Raw genomic sequence first — 21,592 nt, forward strand, 5'->3', positions numbered from 1 at the left:
CAGAAATGAGAACAAGAAAAGACAAGGAAAATGGGAAGAGACAAACAGCAGAGCCCCCAATGGACGCAACGTAAGATAAAGTTCCACATAAAAAGCTGCCATCTACTGGACATGCTGATTAGGAGGGCCAGGTGGACAGGCTGAAAATGGCCCCAGCTGCTCAAGTGGAGTCTTTCAAATTCTGAGAAGGCAGGGGCCATCTATCCTACTGCCATATTTCAGGATTTTCTGAAATAGTGGCAAGAGATGAGGAAGGGGAATTTCTGCTAAAGCTTTACATCTGACCCCGAATGGCCAGATCAATTTGAGCTGTACAGCAGCGATAGTGGTAGCAGCTCCTAAGAGTTCCCAAGAGTAGCATATGTGCAAACTGACTAGCATAATGCCTGACCCTTCTGTAGATCAGTAAATTATACTTATTAACTGTCATTGAAGTATAAGAGGAAAGACTGGGGAAAAGACAAATTTTGCCTCAGACATAGGATTTTAAATTTTGAAACAAAACGTATAGCAAAAGAGACATTTTCCTTACATCAACTCAAGCCAATATCCCATCACACACACACACACACACACACACACACACACACGCACAAATCTGGGCCCACACCATGTGATAGCTTTTGTCATGTATTACATGACTTGTTAGGCAGCAGCCTGGTTGGTCACAAATAGTGTCCAGGATTATCCAAGGGACATATTGGCGGTCATACATTCAGACTTAATCCTGAGAATAGTTTATTGGTGATGGCTTCCAAATGAGCATCTCAAGTCTGTGAAGAGATTAAATGGAAATCCTCCAACCAAAGCAGGAAATAAAGATTCATGGGATTTATTTTGTACCCCAACTACTCAAAGAGCATTCTATTAGCAAGTTATTGCCAGGCGGCAGTTAATGCGAAAACTGTTATCTATGACAGCAGCAGCTCTTAGAACTTGAGCAAGAACAACTGTTTACTTCACCAGAATAGCCATGAAAATTCTCATTGTATTTTTGTTGATGAGGCCAACGTTAGAAGGTTTAGCTTACTTTAAGGTGCTCAGATTCATCCAAAGAGCTGAGAAGCTTGGGCCAGAATCTGGTAATTGTTGTTTGCCTGACATTTCATCCATTTGCTAACCCAGTTCTATCACCTGTTACCTCATGTTGTTTTGTCAGTTTCACACAGTCCCAAACTCTGCCTTCTAATCATCTTAATTTGGGCTAAAGATGTATCAGTGTTTGTCATATTGGGTTGATTTTTCCAGCACGGATGGCAAATAGTTTTCATCTCATATAGACTCTGCTAGTGGCTACCTAGAACACTGCTAAGTAGGATTTTCAAACTTTCTCCAAGTTCAGGAGGAAAGAATTCTACAATTGAGTAGAAATGTCGGTTATGCGTGAGGGAGAGGGTAGTGGTGATATGTATGCCAAGTCTGTGCCATCCCTGAAAGGACATTAATCTCATAGTGTTGGGAGGTCCTTGTTTTCATTGTCTACGGGGTCTAGCAGGCACATCTCATACACCTGGTGATTGATTTTGATAACTGTTCTGAAAGAAGGGATTGAAAGCAATCGTGGTTAGCATAGAACTGTTGAGGTTTAGGGGTTCAGGGGTGCCCTCAGCTCCCCTGAGAGGACGTTTCTCCAAGGTTCTTGGTCTCCTGCTCTCTTAAGAATGAGAGAGGGGACCAGATGCACTTGCAAAGTAAATACCGGACCCCAAACAGTGTTGCAGATAAGTGATTTTATTTACGTAGAGAAAGGGGAAAAAAAAGGAGAAGAAGAGAGAGAACTTCCACAAGAGAGTGTGTGTGGAAGGGGATCCATACATGGAGTCTGAAGGGGTGTGGAAGGAGAGGACTTTTAACCTGGGAGGACCCCTACCTTCTCCAAGAACCCCCGGCCAATGAAAAGAGTTCCTTAGAACTTTCGCTGGAGTGATCGACTTTTGATTTTTCCCACGCCCGCGAAAATTAAAACAGAGACTGTTAAATCTCCCAAATGGAGAGAGATGAGAGGGGGGCATGGCACTGGGAAGTTCTTGCCCTTAAACCTATACCCCCTTGTAGACCTGGACATTCCTTCAGAACCTCACTCCACCCCCCAACTTTTTTCTCCTTAAGTCCTTCCCCTTGGATATTTCATCCAGTGCCTTGACATCATGATGATCCTTGTGATCCCCTCCTTTTTTCAAGAGGGATTTTCTCTTCTCCAAATATATGCTACTTTATTTAATTTAAAAAGTTAACGTGTTATTTTCTGATAAAATATGAAAATAAACTATGCTCATTAGAACCTTAGAGAATACAGAAAAGACTAGAGCAAAGATTAAAATGACCCATAAATCCACTAACTACGGATAATTTCTAACACATTTGTTTGTCACACTTTTCTATACATTTTTACAGTTGTGAGGATAAAACTGGGGGGGTATCTGCTTTTCAAATTAAATCATAATCATTTGCCAGAGCTTCAACATGTTTTTGTAAATGACTTAACTCTTCTCCTATGGTTGACTACTTAGTCAGTTTTAAGTTTTTTGCTATCATAAACAACATGACTGACATCCTATATAGAATCCCTTTAAAAGTAATAATGACCAGGGCAAAGTGGTCAAACAGAATGACTTGAGTTTTTTTTGCTGAATTTAATGTAGATTACAGTGAGCCCTGGAATATCTATCCATCCATCCACAAAACAGTCCGGAAAGCTCCCCAAAGCTGATCTAAAGTTTACTAAAATGGATTCATGTCAACAAAGGCTGTATTTCACTGTTTGCTGCACATCCTTATAGCTAACAAGGAAAGCCATTTTCTGTTTTAACTACTGTTAATAACAAGTTAAAATGCTTAAAACAAGATCCAAATAGCCTCATATAGAGAGGGTTAATTTACCTTTCATTAATTATTGAAGGTTTGCTGTTGTTAAAACACGGATTAAAAACTTGCCAAATGTTACCTGGAGTAGACACCAAGAGAACAGACAGATTAAAAGATAGGTGTCTTTGGGCACAGAGTCATGAAATGTAGATCATCCCTATCCCTCATTTTCTTCAGGGTAAGTTTTTCTGTATGTAACTTTATGGTAACATACAGGTTCATAGCTTCCTTTCTGTACCAACTCCCTCAGTCTTGTTGGGTGGTGCTTACACGGGCCAGATGTAAAAGTTCACGAAGCTATGCACGGAAGATTTGTGCAGTTTGCTAGCATAAAATGATTTTACAAAGGGAGACCCTACATTAATGTAAATTTTAAAAAACAGCAACAATAAGTATAAAGGTACTTGCTGCTACGTAATTATAATAATATAAACTGTACCTGCCACAATTTAAAGCACCTGGGCCCACCACTAGATGTAAATAACATGAGGGCAGAGACCATGCCTTGTGCTTCACTGTGACTCTGACCTGAGTGCCAGGTGTGCTCCACTGCAGCAGGGAACATGACTTGATGAGCACAGTGAAAGGAAAGCCAGGCCATTCATTGCACACTCTGAAAAAGTGCCCCTTGCCAAAATTGCAGGAGTCAGAATAGAGCATCTTAGACAAAAATTAATGCCCTCTGAGGACATTAATCATTTGGCTTACAAAATGAACCTAACTATACTTTTCCCCCCTACTAACTGCTATCATTAAGCTAATACAATTTATGTCTGTTAGAAACATTCTGTGGGATGTCCAGTTATTTGAAGGAGTAAGACAAAGAATCCATGACATTTTCAATTCTCATATGTGATCACTGGTATTTACAGTTCATTCTTTACTTCCTGTTCTTGTGGCAGCATGTGTTGTTCTGCCTCACTGACTCTGAAGACTTTCTTTTCATCTTTGGGGCATTTCCTCTGGGGTCATTACATCCACCTCAGTCCACAAGTGGATCTTCACCTCACGGTTCCTCTCCAACTTGCTCCTGTGAGCCTGGGGATGGAATCCTGCTTTCCATCACCCGATCCAGAGACTTCCAAGGGAACTGTAATGTGTCCACTTTCCAAAGCCATTTGCAACGGCAGAACCTCAGATGCTGGGGGCTTGCCCTTCTGGTCTGGCTAGTTGGCAGAGTCCCTGCTATGTTTTCACACCCCAATTTCCAGTAATGGTCTTTAGAATTGCATCAAGTAGCTTATTTGCCAAAGGATAAACAATCAAGAGATGATTTTAGCGATCTCTTTAGCTTGGTTAATATACAAGCTGCATCTCCAAGAAGATGCAGTCAGAGATATGGGTTAGATGCAAGGCTTACTTGAGTCTACCATGAGAACAATTCTAAAGAATAAAGAGGAGCTCCCAAACAAAACCTCCAGTGGTTAACTATATGCTGTTAATAGAGTACAAATGAGGTTAAGAAATGTTGCCTCAGAGGAACAAAGCCCTCAAAATGTTCTAGGATTGCATGTCTAGAGCTAAGTGACATACATCTGTTTATAGAATTGTTATTTTCTCTTAGGTAATGCTCTCAAAGTTCATGGGTTAAGTATGGATCCTTTAGTGGAATGAGTATGCTGAACTACAAATCAGTAAACTGTACATGTGACTTATCATAATGAATTTCTAGACCTGGAATGCTGGGAATCATCGTGACAGCAGAAACATCCACTAAGGGAGATTTGAGGTATGCTTAGGTATTTGCCAGGGCTGTCTTCCTAAAGCAGGCAGTTGGGCCACAGGGTTTCCAGCTTGCCATGTTAGAGGGATACATATTTACTGACTCAGCTTCAAGAGCACACACACCAACACCTGTGTTCTCAACATTTTCCCAGGCTGCATGCCATGCATCTACCATCAACACTTCTCAATGAACTGCAGCAATTCCCTATGGGAGGGGGATGGAAGAAGGTGCATAAGCAGGCTCACACAGCCCCTTCCCCAGATAATCTAGAAAAGGGGTATCTGTGTAATTGTTAGTGGAAGCACTACCTCTGCTGCTGCCCTCTTTGCCTAGTCCATCCACATGTTAATCTACACATATCTAGAGACATATACTACACCCAGCACCCTCTTTCAAGCAGACTACAGAGTGCATGCATGGATGTGTGTGCTCAGGTAGATGGGGCAGAATCTGGAGGGAGGCTGGGTGAAGGTATATGCTACAGACATAGTAGTAAGAGAGTGAGCAGGTAAGAAAGAGAGGAAACCATCAAAAAGCAACCCTGAGTTGCCAAGGAAGCAGGAGACCATGGAACACATTCAAAACAATATGACACTTTCCTTAATGAGTTTGTTTCTATAAATACAAGGTCTTGCTCTGTTGCTCAGGCTGGAGTGCAGTGGCACCATCACGGCTCATTGCAGCCTCAACCTCCTTGGCTCAAGTGATTTTCCTGCTTCATTCTCCTGAGTAGCTGGGGACAGAGGCATGTGCTACCATGCCCAGCTAATTTTCTTTTTTTTTTTTTTAAGATTTGGTGTCACCATGTTGCCCAAGCTGGTCTCAAATTCATGGGCTCAAGCAGTCTTCCCGTCTTGGCCTCCCAAAGTGCTGGGATTACAGGCATAAGCCACTAAGCCCAGGCTCCTTAATGAATTTTGTTATTATTTTTGTGAATGTAACCAAATGGGATTTACATAGACTGGCATTAATACTGATAACAACCACCTTTTCCCAAGTGGTGAGCACCGCTGATTCTGGAAGTTTACTATAGAGGCTTTGGTTTCTTCAAATATCAACATGATTTGTAAAGTGCTTAATTAAAAAAAAATATGCTGAATTAAATATTTATGTTGCAGAAAAGCAAAAAGCACCAAGAAGCTGCAATTTACTTTCTAAATTTCATTTGTAAAAAGTTCAACAATATTTGTACAATTTTAGCTGATTTAAAGTTTACTAAAATAGATTCATGTCAATAATGACTGTAAATACCAGGATGTGACCATTTTTACAGACTGTCCTTAGAGTTAACAAGGAAAAAAATTTAAACGACAAGCACCATTAACCTAAGATAAAATGCTTTTAAAAAAATCCAAATTACAATTCCCACAGGGAGAGGGTTAATTTACTTTTTCATCAGTAGTTAAAGGTATATTATTATTAAATGGATTAAAAACTTGCCAAGTGTTACTTGGCCAGGCACGAAGAGGTTGGAATAATTAAAAGATAATAATCCTTAATAACCAGGAGCCATGAAACATAACCTAGCTCATACCTACCCCTCACTCTTCATTGTAACCATTTTTAGAAACTAACCTAGCTCATACCTACCCCTCACTTTTCATTGTAACCATTTTTAAAAACTAACCTAGCTCATACGTACCCCTCACTCTTTTCATTGTAACCATTTCCACACACTATGAGTTCACCACCTCCTTACTCCACCAAGGCACTCTGTTTTCATGCCTCAGTACTTCTCTATTTTCCCTTCTTCCCTGTAGCTTTTGCCTGGGAATTCTGTGAGAGCACTGGATGCTCTTCTACCTCCAGCAGGAAATTGCTGCTGGGGAAGCTTCCTACCAGGGCTGAGTTTTCCCTGTGAGGAAGGGGTTTGGGAGAGGGGTGTGTTGTGCAGGCGGCCTAGAATAGATCCCAGACCTTGGGCCACACAGCCTGGTGAGTGAACCAACAGCCTCCTCACACCTCATATTTGCATTCCAGTTCACTGAGTGATTTCACACACTGGCTGGCAATTCTTAAGCCTGCTGGAAAACCAACCAGGGATTCACCTCATCCATCACTGGTCTGCAGCTGCCTTTTGAGAGTCACAGCAGGGGATGGAGGAATGTTTCTTAACCAGCCAGTGAAGGGGGATACTCCCTCAAACGCAAACCCTGGAAAACCAAATGGATGAGAAGCAGACCTGGAGTTCAAGATGGGCTCCAAAGGTAGAAAGAGGTGGGTTCCGATCCTGCTTCAAAGCTAACTAGTTGTATGACCCTGGGCAAGTTACCTAACCTTAAACCTGTTTCCTCCTCTGTAAAATGGGGAGAATACAACCTACATTACAGTGTTTGGGAGCTTTAAAAGAAGTAACTGCAGGTAATGTACACAGCCCAATACCTGGTATACAAAAACGTATTTGGTGAATGTTAAACCATTGTGCTTGGAAGTGGTGTGGGCTAGTGGTCAAGAGCCTTGGGTCTGGAGCCAAGCTGCTTGGGTTCAAATCCCACCCCCAGGATTTAATAGCTGAGGGCATTGGGTAACCTTCCCTGACTCAATTTATGTCATTAAAATGGAATTTTATTATAACACAGCAGATATCTAATAAATATTAGCTACTTTTATTTCATTGGGAATAAAAACAGTTGAGTTTCCACCTTAACAATGTAGTAGTGAATTAAATGAGAATTCAGTACAATGCATTTTTTTTTAAATTGTGAAGACCTTGTATGAATTTATGATTTTTTTGGGCAGAGTCAATCTGCGATGCTAAGGGTGTGGTTAAACTGTAAAATGAAGGAAAAAATTCAAGGGGGAAGCATAAACCACCCACCAGGGAGCTATTTCTTTTGTAATGTGCATTCCATTTCTTCTCCCTCATGCTTTTTAATTCCTTCCATATTTCCTGCCATAATTATCAAATGTTTAGTTTCTGACCTCACTTTTCCGGAGACTGGAGCCCGGGGAATTTAGAATTGTTTATTTTCTGTCCATAAACCTTCGAGTTAATGAAGGGGCTTCTGAGCAAAGAGTTTGTTGGTTTGTCTGTAGCGTCGCGGAAAGGTCGCTGGAGTTGAAAAAATTAATACAAAAAAACAAGCACTGAAATGCTTTAAGTGGAAACTCGAGTCCCCAAAGAGCAGAGCAATGGATCTTCTCTTGTGCAACATTACAGGGAACATTTTGGGAAAGGCCATTACATGGCCCAGATGATAACACAAAACCCGAGAACACTTTACAAAGAAGAAAATACATTTCAGGAAATCATGAAAAAGAGAAAACAGAAAATGAATTTTGTCCCACAAGAAGAATCCCGAGATTCCTCTCCCCCCGCCCCCAGGAGACAGACTTGGGAGGGAAAAGTTCCCAACTATTCTCAGTCTCCTCTGAAGTGAAGGAAGGAATGGAGGCGCCTTTTTGAACTCGCTTTTGCTCGGGTCGCCGCCTCATCCCGGCCGGCCCAGCCCGCCCCTCTCCTCCTCCCGGCTCTCCCTCCATGTTAGCCGCGGCGGGGCTCCCGCTTACGGCCCGAACTACTTTTCCTGCTTTCGAGAGATTTAAGTTTCGTTGAGTAGCATTTCTTTTCGCAGCGCTCCCCCAGCTCCACCCCAGCCCACCCCAGGACGGAAACTCCCCAAGCCGCCCCGGGAAAGCATCCCCAGGCACGCAGACCGGAGAGGCCCCGGAGCCCGAGTTCGGACTCCTCGGCCCCTCGCCTACCTCGGCGCGGACCCAGGCTACCGCCACCAGCGCGAGCGCGAGCCAGCGTTTCCACATCTGCGGAAGAGAGAAGAGAGCGAGACTCAAGGCTCCGGCCCCCCGCTGACCCGGGAAACTTGCTCGGGTCCCTCCGCCGGAGCACCCCCAGCTGCCAGCAGAGTCCAGCCTCCACGCCGCGCGCCCTGCGCTCACCGTGGTCCGGTCCCGGTCTCCGGAGGGTGCGAAGCAGGACGACGGCGAGCTCTAAGCGGAGGTGGTAGCGCCGCCGAACGCCAGCCTCAGAGGATGTCCGACCTGGGCTGGCCGCCCCTTAAGACCTCTGCTTCCCCGCCTGCCTGCCCCCCAGCTCCTCCCCATTCTCCTCCCCCTTCTGCTGCGGCGGCCCCAGCGGCTCCCGCTCCCCCTACTCCCGCCCCCTGCTCCGGGGAGCCCGCGGGAGTCCTGGCGCCGCCGAACCCCTCTCTCCGCACCGCCCGGCGCCCCTTCGGCCCCCTGAGAGTGGAGCGGAGGCAGAGGGAGCGTCCCAGGGGTCCCTGCCACAAAGGCGGAAGGGGGGAGGGGAACCCCACCCGGGGAGGGACTGCTGGCTGGCGTCGGCCCGGGCGGGCTGCGCCGGTGGCCAGGTGGGCGGTGCCGTGGGGGGCCGGGGCAGGGGCGGGCCAGGCCGGGACTGGAACCTGGAGGGAAAGACGTCCCGCGGCCTGGGAAGCGGAGTCGCCCCCACCCCCATGGCTAAACTGGCAGGCCCAGGGATGCAGAGGAGACCCGGCAGCCCGGGATTGAGGGTGTCACAGCAGCCGGGCACCGGGAAGTGGGCGCAGGGGCGGGAAGACCGGCCGGGGTGGGGAAGGCTGCTGTGGGCACTACGGTGCATGTCCTGGGAGAGGTGGCAGCCACCTTCCTCTTCTGGGGCGATCCTCAGTCCAGCGTTTGCCACCAGCCTTATCTCCTCCTTCACTCGGGTCGGAAGCGGTGTCCCCCGTCTCTCCTCTGACAACTCACCCATCACCTGTGTCCCTCCTCCCTGTCATCCCAAGTAGCCTCTATGTTCAGGCTTGTGGTCTTCACCAGCTTCTTCCCAGCGGCCTTCGAAAGCGTGCTACCACTTTGACAGGGTTAACTCCCTAATATGCCCCTAATTAAGGCGTCTTTCCTGCCATAACTGGTGCGGAGAACAGAGACACTTGGCACCTCAGATTTCACATGCCAAAGGCAAAGCCTCACTCCCCACAGCTTCAGGGCCTGCTCATCTACCTCTTTCAGGGTGGTTGCCTTCAAACCTATCTCCTTTTCCCAGACCTGGCTTGTCCCCATAGCCTGGCAGTTTACCCACTGAGATTTCATATGCATCCCCTTGCCTCCGTTCACTTGTTCACTTTCCTAGGCCAGACCATCATGCTTCCTCACTTGAAAATTCTGAAAACCTCCTTTCGTTGTCCTCTGGCTCCAGGCTCTCCCCTGTATTCTCCACTGCAATCCATTGTCATATTCCTTCACTAGCTTATTTTAGACATTGTCTTCCTCGTGTTCACATTCTTCCTCTACTCAGAAAGTTTCGGCGCTCTTCTTCCCACATCAAATCCAGACTGCCTTTTCTAATAAGCCAACCATTACTGGTCCCATCCTGTCCGCCTAACTTCTCTTCAACTACATCAGCATACTTCTTCTGCTCTTAGCAGGCGGGTCTTCTCATTGTCCTCCAAACTTGTCATATTCACTCTGCTGTCAAGGTTTGTTGAGTGCCCACTGTTGTAGTTTTAGGGGGCTTCAAGATAATACCCATGGTCAGAATCCATTGAGATAGCAGCAGGAGTCAGACTTATGGGGAGCAAAATGTCAGCTTTGTCTCTGCTAAAGGCTGGAATGGCAGCCATGACTTTAGATCTGCAGGGATAGTGGGCCAAGAATTGAACATATCCACTCAGTCACAAGCAGAGCTGGAAAACCTGCCTGTGTAAAAACTAAACTGGCTGCATGGAAAAAGCAGAAATCATGTGCCTCCTGGGATATGCCTGCTCCCCAAACTTGAGGGAGTAAAGTGACATATGGCCAGTTCTTAAAGACTCACCAGTCAGACAACTTACTCCTGCTCCCTGTTATGGTAATAAGATTAGGGAATAGATGTTCCACCACCAGATACTCTGTCCTGGTCACTGTGCTAAGATTGAAGGGAACTATGATGGACAAAGTTTTGCTTCTGCCCTCGGGTAACTCACAATACATTGCATCCCTTGCAGATGCACTGGACTCCCTCAGAATCTGGCATGATCTTTCCTCCCTTCCTCCTGTCTATTGAAATGCTTGGGTTTGTTTATTTGTTTTGTTTTCAGGACCCAAGTCAAGTTTCATTGCTTCCTTAATATCTTTTCTGACAACAGCTTGGCATAGTAGAAGGCACAGGAGGTTTGAGGTCAAACCAATCTGGCTTTCCATCCTATCACTGCCATTTACTAGCTGTGTAGCCTGACTTTCATCAAATAATAATGTAAGTCCTCTGAACCTAGGTTTCTGCATCTGACAAATGGCAGTGATAATACCTTGCAGGGAGTTGTGAAATTTAAGCAGATACATATAAAAAATGCCTGGCAGGTAGTAGACCTCTGTACATGATAGCCATTATTATCTCATTGATCTGTTTTGCATCTAAATTGTAGTTGGTACTATGCACCAGGTACTGTGAGAGCCATTCAACATCTCTTATTTTATTTATCACAATAAATGGAAAGGAAGCCAGGCATGGTGACTCACGCCTTGTAATCCCAGCACTTTGCGAGGCCAACATGATGAAACCCTGTCTCTACTGAAACTATGAACATTAGCCAGGCATAGTGGTGGGTGCTTGTAGTGTCAGCTACTTGGGAGGCTGAGGCATGACAATTGCTTGAACCTCGGAGGCAGAGGTTGCAGTGAGCCAAGATCGTGCCACTGCACTCCAGCCTGAGCAACAGAGCGAACCTCCATCTCAATAAATAAATAAGTAAATAAATACTATGGTAAATGGAATGATCTTTTTAAATTGCTTCCATTTTCCAAATAGAACTGAAGCTCAGGAAGATTCAGATACTTTCCCAAGTTTATACTGTTGGCTACATAGTCTTTAAAACTTGGCATTATATTGCAGACTGCTATACAACGTTTAACATTTGTTCTCATAGTTGTTCTTGATTCTCCAGCTAGATGTTAAGTTGCTTAAAGCATAAACAATGTTCTTCATATCTTTATTCTCTCTACATTTGGAGCACAATTAATGGATTTGAGTATATCAAAATTGTGAGTAACACCCCCCACTGGCACCAAGGAAAAAGAACTGGCAGACCCCAGGCACCGTTAGTGCCTAAAGCATAACTCAATGCTTACTATATTTAGCTTATATATATAATCATACTTAGTTCCATATAATCTTTCTATATAATTATATAGGTATTATAGTTGGAGCTGTACTGACACATTTAGTGCTGATTTATATAATCCTTCCATATAACCATATAGTAGTTTGTAGTAGGAGGAATGCCTAGAGCAGTCGCAGAACAGAAGCAGTACATGGGAAAACAGCCAGACCAGGACAAGAACCAAAGACCCAGGCGGTCGCATCCCTGCCTAAAAGGGCACTGGCTGTATGGCAGGCTTGGAGCAAGAGCCTCTCCTCCTGATAAAGGAGTTGTAGTACCTTGCATCTAGTTCTTGTGGAAAGTAGGCCTCAGGCTTCAGATCCTGCAGATAACCAAGAGAGAAGAACCCCTCTGGTGTGACCAGTCATGGAGGCTGTACACCCTGTCAGTCTTTTCTCACTTCTGTGCTGGCTCAAATCATCCTCCCATAAATATCTTAAGAGAAGAGCACAAGTATGTCGGCTCCCACTGCATTGGCTTACAGTATCCTTCTATTAGAAATTCTTTGAAATCTCCAGCCCCCAGATAAGAAGTGTTGCACACAACACCTGTTGCACACAGCCCAGCTCCTTGCCTCAGTGACCTGATGGGGGTGGACCCCTTTTCTGTACACAACCCTCTACTACTGCGCACGGTACAGCTCCCTACTGCGCACAGCCCACCTCTCTGCCCAGGTGACATAATGGGGTGGCCCCCTCACTTGTGACTCACATAATTATGTATGCCCTGTCACTAAGCCTATAGATGATGACCTCACTTAACGACCCTTCTCCCTGTCTGTACCTAATAAATACAGATGCTTCTGTGTGTTTGGGCTCTTGCCTGTCTCTGCTCATAGGTGGTGTGGCCCCCAAGTCCAGATGCTCTTCACCAGTTCTTTAGTGTCCTGTCTCTTTACTTCTTGGATCCTGCGCATCAGCACAGCATAAGGGACACCCCACGACCCTGTGGGGCCAACAGCCCTACACAAAATGAAATGAAAGATTCCTATTCAATCAAGGGCACCATAGACAAAATGATAGAAGGAGATATAAATATTTACAACTGACATGTAACTCATACACACACACAAACACACACACACACACACACACACACACACACACCCTACAAATCAAGAAGAAAAAGGAAACTCAATTAAAAAAAGCAGAGGGGAATAGGTATGAACAGGCATTTCCCAACAGGGGAACCCCAAGTGGACAATAAATATAGAAAAGATACTCAGTATCACTACTGTTATTTAAATTGCACAACAACTCTTTGAAATTAGTATTACTTTATTACTTCTAATTTACAGATGAAGAAACAGACACAGAGTTTAAGTAGTTTGTCCAAAGTTACATAGTAAATTATAAATGTCACTTTACACCCATCATACTTGCAAAAATTAGACAGTTGGACAATGTCAATGTTAGCATGTGACTAGTGCAATCTTTGTGGTGTACTGTAGTAATTAAAAACAAGGGTTTATGAGACAGACTGCCTTAGCACAAAATTGCCTTGGTAGTAAATCTTGGCTTTACTACTTATTATATAACCTTGGGCAAGTTACTTAATATCTTTGCATCTCAGTTGCCTAATTGTACGGATTTCATAGAGTTATTGTGCAGATTAAATACATCAATATGTAAAGTATTTAGTGCCTGGTACACAGTAAGCATGTAATTAAGGCGCACTACTATGAAAATAATTCGGAGAGATCTTACAGGTACTGATGATAAAACTGCTATGGCATATGGTTTACAATAAATAAAGCAAAAGACAAAAACAAGTAAAAATCACAAAACAAACTGCATGAGAGGTTTGATAGTTTACATTTGCGAGGGATATTTTTGGTCAGGTGACAGAGAAGCCAACTTAAATATGGTTTATGCAATTAAATGGAATTTATTGACCCCTATAGCTGTGAAGTCCATTGATAGGACTGGATTTAGATAAGCCTTCACCCAGGAGCCCAGATAAGATCACGAGTGGTCCCATTTCTTGCCTTCTCTTGCCCTACCTTCAGTAGTCTTATTTCATCCTTGGATTCCACAGTGTGGCTCCTGGAAGCTCCAGTCTATGCTGTCAGGGTGGTAAACTAGCTGCAGTGCTGGCCAGTTCATCCTGAGGGAGTGCTGCCCTGATGACACCTTGATTTCAGGCTTCTGGGCTCCAGAACTGTGAGAAAATGAATTTCTGTTGTTTAAATTACCAGGGTTGTGGCAGCACTAACAAACTAATGCAGAACTCAGTGCTATAAGATTCTCTCTCACCCTCTCACTCTCTCTCTATCTCTCTCTCTCTCTTTCACACACACACACACACAAACACACACACACACACACACACACACACACACACACACACACACCAGACTCTCAGCTTATTCTGCTATTTTAGTTTTTCCATGTGGCCGATAAGATAGCTGGTGCAAGCCCTAAAAGCCATCCTCTCAGCCTTGGCAGCCTACCCTGAAGAGAACCTATCCTCCTGGTTCACAGATCCAACCCAGGGGAAGGTTCTGGTTGGCCATGCCTATGTCATGTGCCCACCCCTTGGATGAAGCACATTGTCAAATGGGCAGTCCTGTGGCTGGCTGTGTTTGGGTCATGATACCATCCCCATGGCAGGCTGCACACTCTTACTGACAGCTTCAAAAACCATATGGTGTGGAGGAAGAGGTTTCTCTAAAGGAGAGACCCTGGGCAGACTAAAATAACCACTGTCCAGGTTCTTGGCTCTTTCCCAGGTTGGGACATCATGAAGACATGTAGGATTGTGGACAGAAGAACCACATACTTGTTCTGAGCACAGGGCATTGGATATTCCAGACGGGAGTAAATAACTGCTTTTAGAATTTATGAGGAGATTGGAAAAGCTGCTTGTTTGATCAAAACGATGGGCCCATCCTGTAAGCTCCAGTCAGAGTAAACTTGGTGGGCCAGACGAGGGGGTAGCCTCAGGGGGACCATGAAGTATAGACGGTGGCATCAGGTTATGGGTGGGGTTGAGCACGACTCAGAGGACCCCTGGAGATGGTGATTTTCATGGCTAGAGGCTGGAAGCTGAAGCGAGCCTTTGTCACATTCTCTAACCACTTCTTTTCCTTCTCTTTCCTTCCTTGTAGTCTGTTTCCTTCCTACACCTTCTTTCTCTCTTCTCTCCCACTCCCACCCTTGGGAGGAGAAGCAGGATGCTAAAGCATTGCCATAAGCTTTACATGAAGCAGTTCATGCTTCCCCCTCCTCCAGAAAAAAAAAGTGCCTTCCCTTGCCTAGTTTTGGTGGGCCATTCTATTACCAGCATAATCACTGACATTTATCATAAAACCTCACGGACTGAAATTCTCTCAGGGTCTGGGCTACTCCCCAGGAGTAAATCAGGCACTTCTGAGCAATGGCAGGGCTTCTTTCAGACCCTTAAGTATTATTTTTAATGTGCCAGCAAAACCTAAAAATGTAAGAGAATAAATGCAGCTGCTCAAAGGAGCTGACCTGCACAAAAAGGTCATGCCGTGGAAGAATTTGGCTCATTAAGAATGTGTGAGTGTGGCAGAAAATGCTCATTTTAACCAGCTTTTCGTGGTAAATAGCAGTGCTGCCACTAACCAGATGAATACTGCTTAGAGCAAGTCTATCAGATGGCAGCCTCCTCCAGCTGGCTCTGCCCCCTTGATGTCTTCTCTTTGCCCTCATTAAATTTTTAGTCTTTTATGACTACTTCCAAAGAAAGCTGACTCTTTCAAGTTCCCGACTTAAATAGCTGTAACGAATGTATAGCTATAATTGAAGGCAGAGAGGGGCAATGTACTGTCTCTGCAGGGGAGAACTTGTAATTCATTTTTTAAAATGTGAGGAGATAGGCTACTCTGTTACAAATGAGAATCTGTGGATCTGATTGGCTGTGTTCAGGTCCCCAAGACCACCCCCAGTTTCAATGGTTCACTAGGGGGATTCACAGGACTCAGTATATAGTTGTGCTCATAGCTATGATTTATTATAGTGAAAAGATATAAAGTAAAATCAGCAAGGGGAAAAGGCATATAGAGCAAAGACCAGCAGAAACTGGGAGCATACTTCAAGAGTCCTCTCCCAGTTAAGTCGCACAAGATGCACTGAATTTCTCCAGCAACAAATTGGGACACCAAGTGTCAAGTGTTGTTCTCCAGGGAAGCTCATAAGCGAGTCATTGCCCAAGGCTTTTTGTGAGGCTGGTCACGTAGGCACCTTCTTTTTATCATGTGCCAGAATTTCAGACTCCTTGAAGGAAAGCAAGTGTTCAGCATAAACCATACTCCCGCACAAGCAGTTCTGAGAGTGGTGGGGATTCTCCTTAAATCCAAGTTTCCTGATGCCAGCCATGGACAAGCCTTGCAATCAGCACTTTCGAAGCACAGTAGTCTCAGCCCTGCCATGTTAACTCTTTTCTGCACATGGTGATAGTGAAACTTTTCAATTCTTGGTAACAGTGAAACTTTTCAATTCTTTAATCTCTGCAATTTACCAGCAGCCATTGCATTTCCTGCACCGAGAAAACTCTGAAGTTATAAAACAGAACTTACTGCATATAAATTAAAAGACAGGCTATGCAGGCTGAAATTTCTGTCATGCCCCCAGCTCTCTTCTGAATGGTTCTCATATACTATGTGCTTATCTTGCTATCCTGGCCATAAATGATGGAACAAGGGATTTTCCCTTAAGTCAAAATCTAATAGGTATAAATTGGACATGATTGAGACCAAGAGTCCCAGAGACTGACCAACAAGGGAGTCCATAGTGGGATGGTGACAAGCTGATTCAGTCTATTGTCTTTGGAAGAATAAATACCCAATGGAGAAAATGAAAGTGGGTGATTAGAACTCAGACTGAGTGAGGACAATGTGAAGCTATTCTTCTAGGTCTCTGTGAAGTGTGCTTGTGCTCCTCAATCTTGGAAGTCTATGGTTAGGACAGAGGTGATCACCTCCCTGTGATCTTGGCTCACTGCAAACTCCCCCTCCTGGGTTCAAGTGATTCTCATATGGATTCAAGTGGCTTACATTCTCACGTGTCCTTGCACTGAACACGTTTTCTTTCCTAATATGGGCATGACTTTTCCAAGCAGCCTGAACCAGCCTAGTAACATAGAGGTAAATATTCTCTTTTCAAAAGGATGCCACAACTAAAATGAGAATAGTTCTACTAGAGGGCATCCAAGGAAATGTGAGTGTAGTTTAGGTCAGTTACAGGAAGGGGTAACTTATACTGCAAAAGGAAGTTTTGGAACACTCTCAAAGTAGAAAACAAAAGTGGAAAACTTTTTTTAAGTAAGCTTAAAAAAAGCTTTAAAAATTATCTATGTTGTTGAATCATAAGGAGTTACTGGTAAAAGCTGAATATGTTTGGACTACTTCCTCTCCTATGAGGTGTAGGTCAGGAAAGAGAGTGATGTTCCCCTCCCCCCATATAACTCTGTTATCCTTGTCACATGCAACCTCTTGATGAGGCTGCCAGCAGAGGCTATATAGTTGAAAATACCCCTTGAAGACTTGAGCCCCCAAACTCCAAACTGAACTCAAACTGGGCTAATGCATCCTGATGGGCTCATAAAGAGCCAATATTTGACCCTGACCTCTAACTCAGGTTCTGAGGCAGGAGTATGGTGTATTTATCAATTTGTGGATTAAATGTATCTCAACAGTTAATGTTTTGTGACCCCATGAGGATGAGGGTAATTAAAAGTGCATTTGGTGGACCCTGCTTTGCCCACGATATTGTGGTGAGAGGACCCTCACAGTGTACTGTTGGCATGTGGGAGCTCGCTGCCTGCCTTCTGACCAAGCACTTATGGAAACTCCCACTGACATGTTGGCTGAGGCAGGAATGTAATTGAAAAGGATGGTTTCATTTCAGCACAATCACCTTCAGGAAAGGATAACCTTTCTTTATCTGGCATGTGGCCTTTTAGTTGAACTTAGAGCATTTGGGGACTGTTCAGAGACAGTGCTAACCCGCAGAGGAATACTCATTCTGTGTTGATTGTTCCCTAGGGAGCTTCCTGTAGTCAAAGTGATAAGCGTTGTTCCAGACTATCTGGTTATAGCATTGGAGCCATGTTCATTCTTTGTTACTAAAAATGGGCTCAAGTTTCTTTCCCTAGAGGGGCAGGAGAAGATGAATAGCTCGCTTAAGCACTCAGGGCATGGTTATGCTTTTGGATACAGGGTGGTGGTTAACAATACAGCTTAAGGAGTAGTAGAGACCTGCCACTTACTAGCTGGTTGGTTACCTAAGCTCTTTGCTCCTTAGTTACTTCTTCTATAAAATGTCAAGAATAATATTGCACAGGGTGTTTGTGAGGATGGAATGGAATAATGTATGTAAAATACTTAGCACAGAGCCTAGCATGGAGGTAACACTCAATTACTCTTAGCTATTTAGCGATTTTATTTATTCATAGGTACTGAAAATCTTCTGTATGATTATTTTATTCCTGAACTTTCCAAGATCACAGTTCCATTACTGGAAGTGATCAGCAGTAGAAAGTTGTAAAGTCATTTAGCAGGAATAGATTTGGGCTGTTTGAAAATGTTGTAGATGTTCAGGATTTGTAGATTTCGATTTTGCAGTTTCAGTTATTTATAGACAACCTCAAGGATTCATGACACAGCATATTTTATCTGAAACCTTAATCTGAAAAAGATAAAAAATAATCAGGATGCAGTTGAATCACTATAAATACCTGCCCAGCCATGTCCTTCTCTGAGAACTGATCCTGCTCAGAGAGATGAACCCAGAGCTGGGATTGTGCCTTCTGACTCCTCCACCACAGCTGACTGGACCAGGCCTAGACACCCAACTGAGGGAGAGCCAAGGTGGTGATTGAATCAATCCGATTTTCTCTCCTGGATTATTTTTGCTTTTAGGAGTTACCAGAAGAAGAAATTGGCAATAACATCTCATGATTCTGCAATTTATTTTCAAATGGTTCAGGGAAAAAGTATATCTGTCTGTATACATTATACAGAGAGAGAGAGAGAGAGAGAGAGAGAGAGAGAGAGAGAGAGAAAGTAGAAATCATAGAGGGCTAAAAATTGGTAAATCTAACTAAAGGTTACACAGTGTTCATTGTACTATTCTTTCCATTTTTCTTTGGTTTAAAATGTTAAAAGCAGGAAACAGCTTTTAATGAAAAATGAAGTGCCTCTTTAAAAAGATTTTCTTTAAAAAAATTCTTGAATTAGAAATGTACTCCAGAGCCTATAACCATCCCTCCTGAGCTTTGAGCGGAGAAATAGCATGTTAGTCTTGAATGGCAGGGGCCAGGCACACACAGAAGAAGAAACTGGATTTCAGAGAGACACAGAGCAGAAGAGCAGAAACAAGCAGTGGGAGAGCCTGAGAATCTTAGGGAAGCGTAAGTGGAGACTTGATACTTGAGTTACTGGTTCTGGCTTCAGAGGCCTGGTGCTAGTGCAAGGCCTAGTTCTTCTTTCTGCCTCCAAGTTCCAAGAGATATCCTGATATCCTTCCAATAAATTGTTTTTTTAAAAAAATTTGTTGACAATAGCTTGAGTGTTCTGGACCTTATGAATAAGTAGGCACTGATTATATCCCTAGCTGGCCTGTGGTAATGGGTGCGCTGAGGCACGTGTGAGACTCACATGTGTAAGATGTGGCTGAGTACCTTAGCTGAGACCGTGCTTAGAAGATTACCAGTATCTACATCTCAGTGGAGCGAGTGTGACATGGAGTATAGATGTTAACTGAATCACTCTCAATTGGACTTTATAGCCTTTAAAGGGATACATATTCTGTATACTAGGAACACAAATTCCAAATTCCTCAGGCCATACACTCAGATGTGCAGGAAAAAAAAAACTTTTTTCCTTTTCTGGGACTAAATTTAAGTCCCATCTGCAGCCTCCCTTCTCCCTGGTAGCAGAATCTGGGTTTGTTCACTGAGTTCAATGTTTTCCTTCTTTTCCCCTGGGAGAATGTGGGAAGGATGGGCATCATCATGGGTGCACCCCTGGCATCTACAAAGATGTCCACTTCACTCTGTGGTCCTGGTCGCCCTCACTATGTGGCTTCTCCTGGCCTACCCGCTCCCTGGTTCCTGACCTGTTGCCTGGGTACACAGGGACTCTCGGAGGCAGCTTCTGGCCTCTCTGCCCACACCCAGATCATTCTGGTGTCCACAGGGGTGGAGTCTTACTTCTCCCTGGGCTCAGATTTCCCAAACATGATTCTGAGAGTTCTTCTGTCCACCTTCCTCCCAGGGCTGAGTTTATGGGGGGATGGACATAGGGCCTTCTGCAAGTCATCAGTGTAACTTTCTCTCCCTTCCCTCTCATGCAGCCCTGGAAGGGGGGACTGCATTGTAGACCCCGTGGAATTCTTCTCAGTTATTGTTTCTGGTACAGTTTCATTTAAAACTTGTTTCTTTGTTTTTTGACAGCTTCACTCTGTTGCCCATTGTGGAGCGCAGTGGCGCGATCTTGGCTCACTGCAATCTCCGTCTCCCAGAGCAATTCTTCTCCTTAGCCTCCCGAGTAGCTGAGACTACAGGCTGTGCCACCACACCTGGCTAATTCTTGTATTTTTAGTAGAGAAAATGTTGGCCAGGCTAGTCTCCTACTCCTGGCCTCAAGTGATCAGCTCGCCTCAGCCTCCCAAAATGCTGAGCAATTGCACCCAGCCAAAACTTAGTTTTTTAATTTTATTTTTTATTAGAATACTTGTATAGAAATAGCATATTTTATTGTTTTCTTTACTTTTAGAATATTAATAACTAGAATGAACCAGAGAGACTTTCTATATTGCCCCTTTAGAAACACAGGATTCATAACTTACTGCTGTGTTGTATAATTTTATGCCACGAGTCTTTCGTGGAATTAGCTTTTGAAAACAAAAAGTCAAGTTTTTGGATTTCAAAGTGCTTTTCTCTTTCCAAGTCTATTTTAGAACCCAAAATCAAAGGGCTGACTGCTTTGATATCCATATTTTGTCATAAAAATTCTACTCTGAGGTAATGATGATTTAGGTCTAGGTCAAACGGAGACTGGTCAAGGGACGCAATGAATTGTGGGAGATAGTGGTGTCCAGGGGGAGAACATGTTGGCTTATATTATCCCACTCTGTATAACAATGTGGTGTATGAATCTGGGGATTTAAATATGTCCCAGAGTTCTGTTCCTCTATGGAGAGGTAAGAGAGGTAACCTTTCTCTTGCCAGCATTCTACAAGATGACATCTCATGTACCTGAAACTTGAGTCACCTGGGTCACCCTAAACAATTCAAATGCTGCTGGGGGTAGAAGGTGGCAAGCAAAGTCTCCAAGTCACTAAAAGAGGTTTCATGGAAGCTGTGCAATGGAGATCACTCATGGGTAAGCCTCTTAAACCTTCAAACAAAGCCTATTGATTTACCTATGTGAGCACCTCAGTTATCAAGTTTCTGGGGTGCAGTGAGGTTGGTAAATGACAGAAGGAGCTGGTTGTATATAGCAAACAGTAAGAAAAGCTCCTGATTAGCAATATAGCAGTGGAGGAGTCAGAAGGACAACAAAAATCAGCCACAAACATTTAAAAAATTAATGCTGTCAAGAGACATTAGTGTAAATATAATGTCTTAAATTTCTCATTTGTTCTTGTACCTAGTACTATAACTAATCATAGTGTTTTAAGTCTCAGTGGGAATCTGAAGGACTCTAATCCAATTATAAAATATGGCATTCATAATTTAACAGTATGGCATAATAATAATAGTGTGGCCATGCCTGTAATCCCAGCACTTTGGGAGTCTGAGGCAGGCGGATCACGAGGTCAAGAGATTGAGACCATTCTGGCCAATACAGTGAAACCCTGTCTCTACTAAAAATACAAAAAAAATTAGCTGGTCGTGGTGGCACACGTCTGTGCTCCCAGCTACTCAGGAGGCTGAG

At 44.0% G+C, this 21,592-nt stretch overlaps 1 protein-coding gene across 1 annotated transcript in view; it reads right to left on the reverse strand.

Annotated features, from left to right (window-relative positions):
- The window catches only part of FSTL1 (follistatin like 1), a 54,579-nt gene extending 45,664 nt beyond the window's left edge, over nucleotides 1-8,915 (reverse strand). The window contains exons 1-2 of the mRNA XM_017513526.2: nucleotides 8,489-8,915; nucleotides 8,297-8,353 (exon numbers count right to left, since the gene is read on the reverse strand). Coding sequence (XP_017369015.1) covers nucleotides 8,297-8,353 — 57 coding nt within the window. The 5' untranslated portion in view covers nucleotides 8,489-8,915. The remainder of the gene's footprint in view (nucleotides 1-8,296; nucleotides 8,354-8,488) is intronic.
- Between the last annotated feature and the right edge of the window lie 12,677 nt (nucleotides 8,916-21,592).

This window comes from Cebus imitator, unplaced genomic scaffold (genome assembly GCF_001604975.1).
Source record: "Cebus imitator isolate Cc_AM_T3 unplaced genomic scaffold, Cebus_imitator-1.0 Scaffold494, whole genome shotgun sequence".
Classification (NCBI taxonomy): Eukaryota; Metazoa; Chordata; class Mammalia; order Primates; family Cebidae; genus Cebus; species Cebus imitator.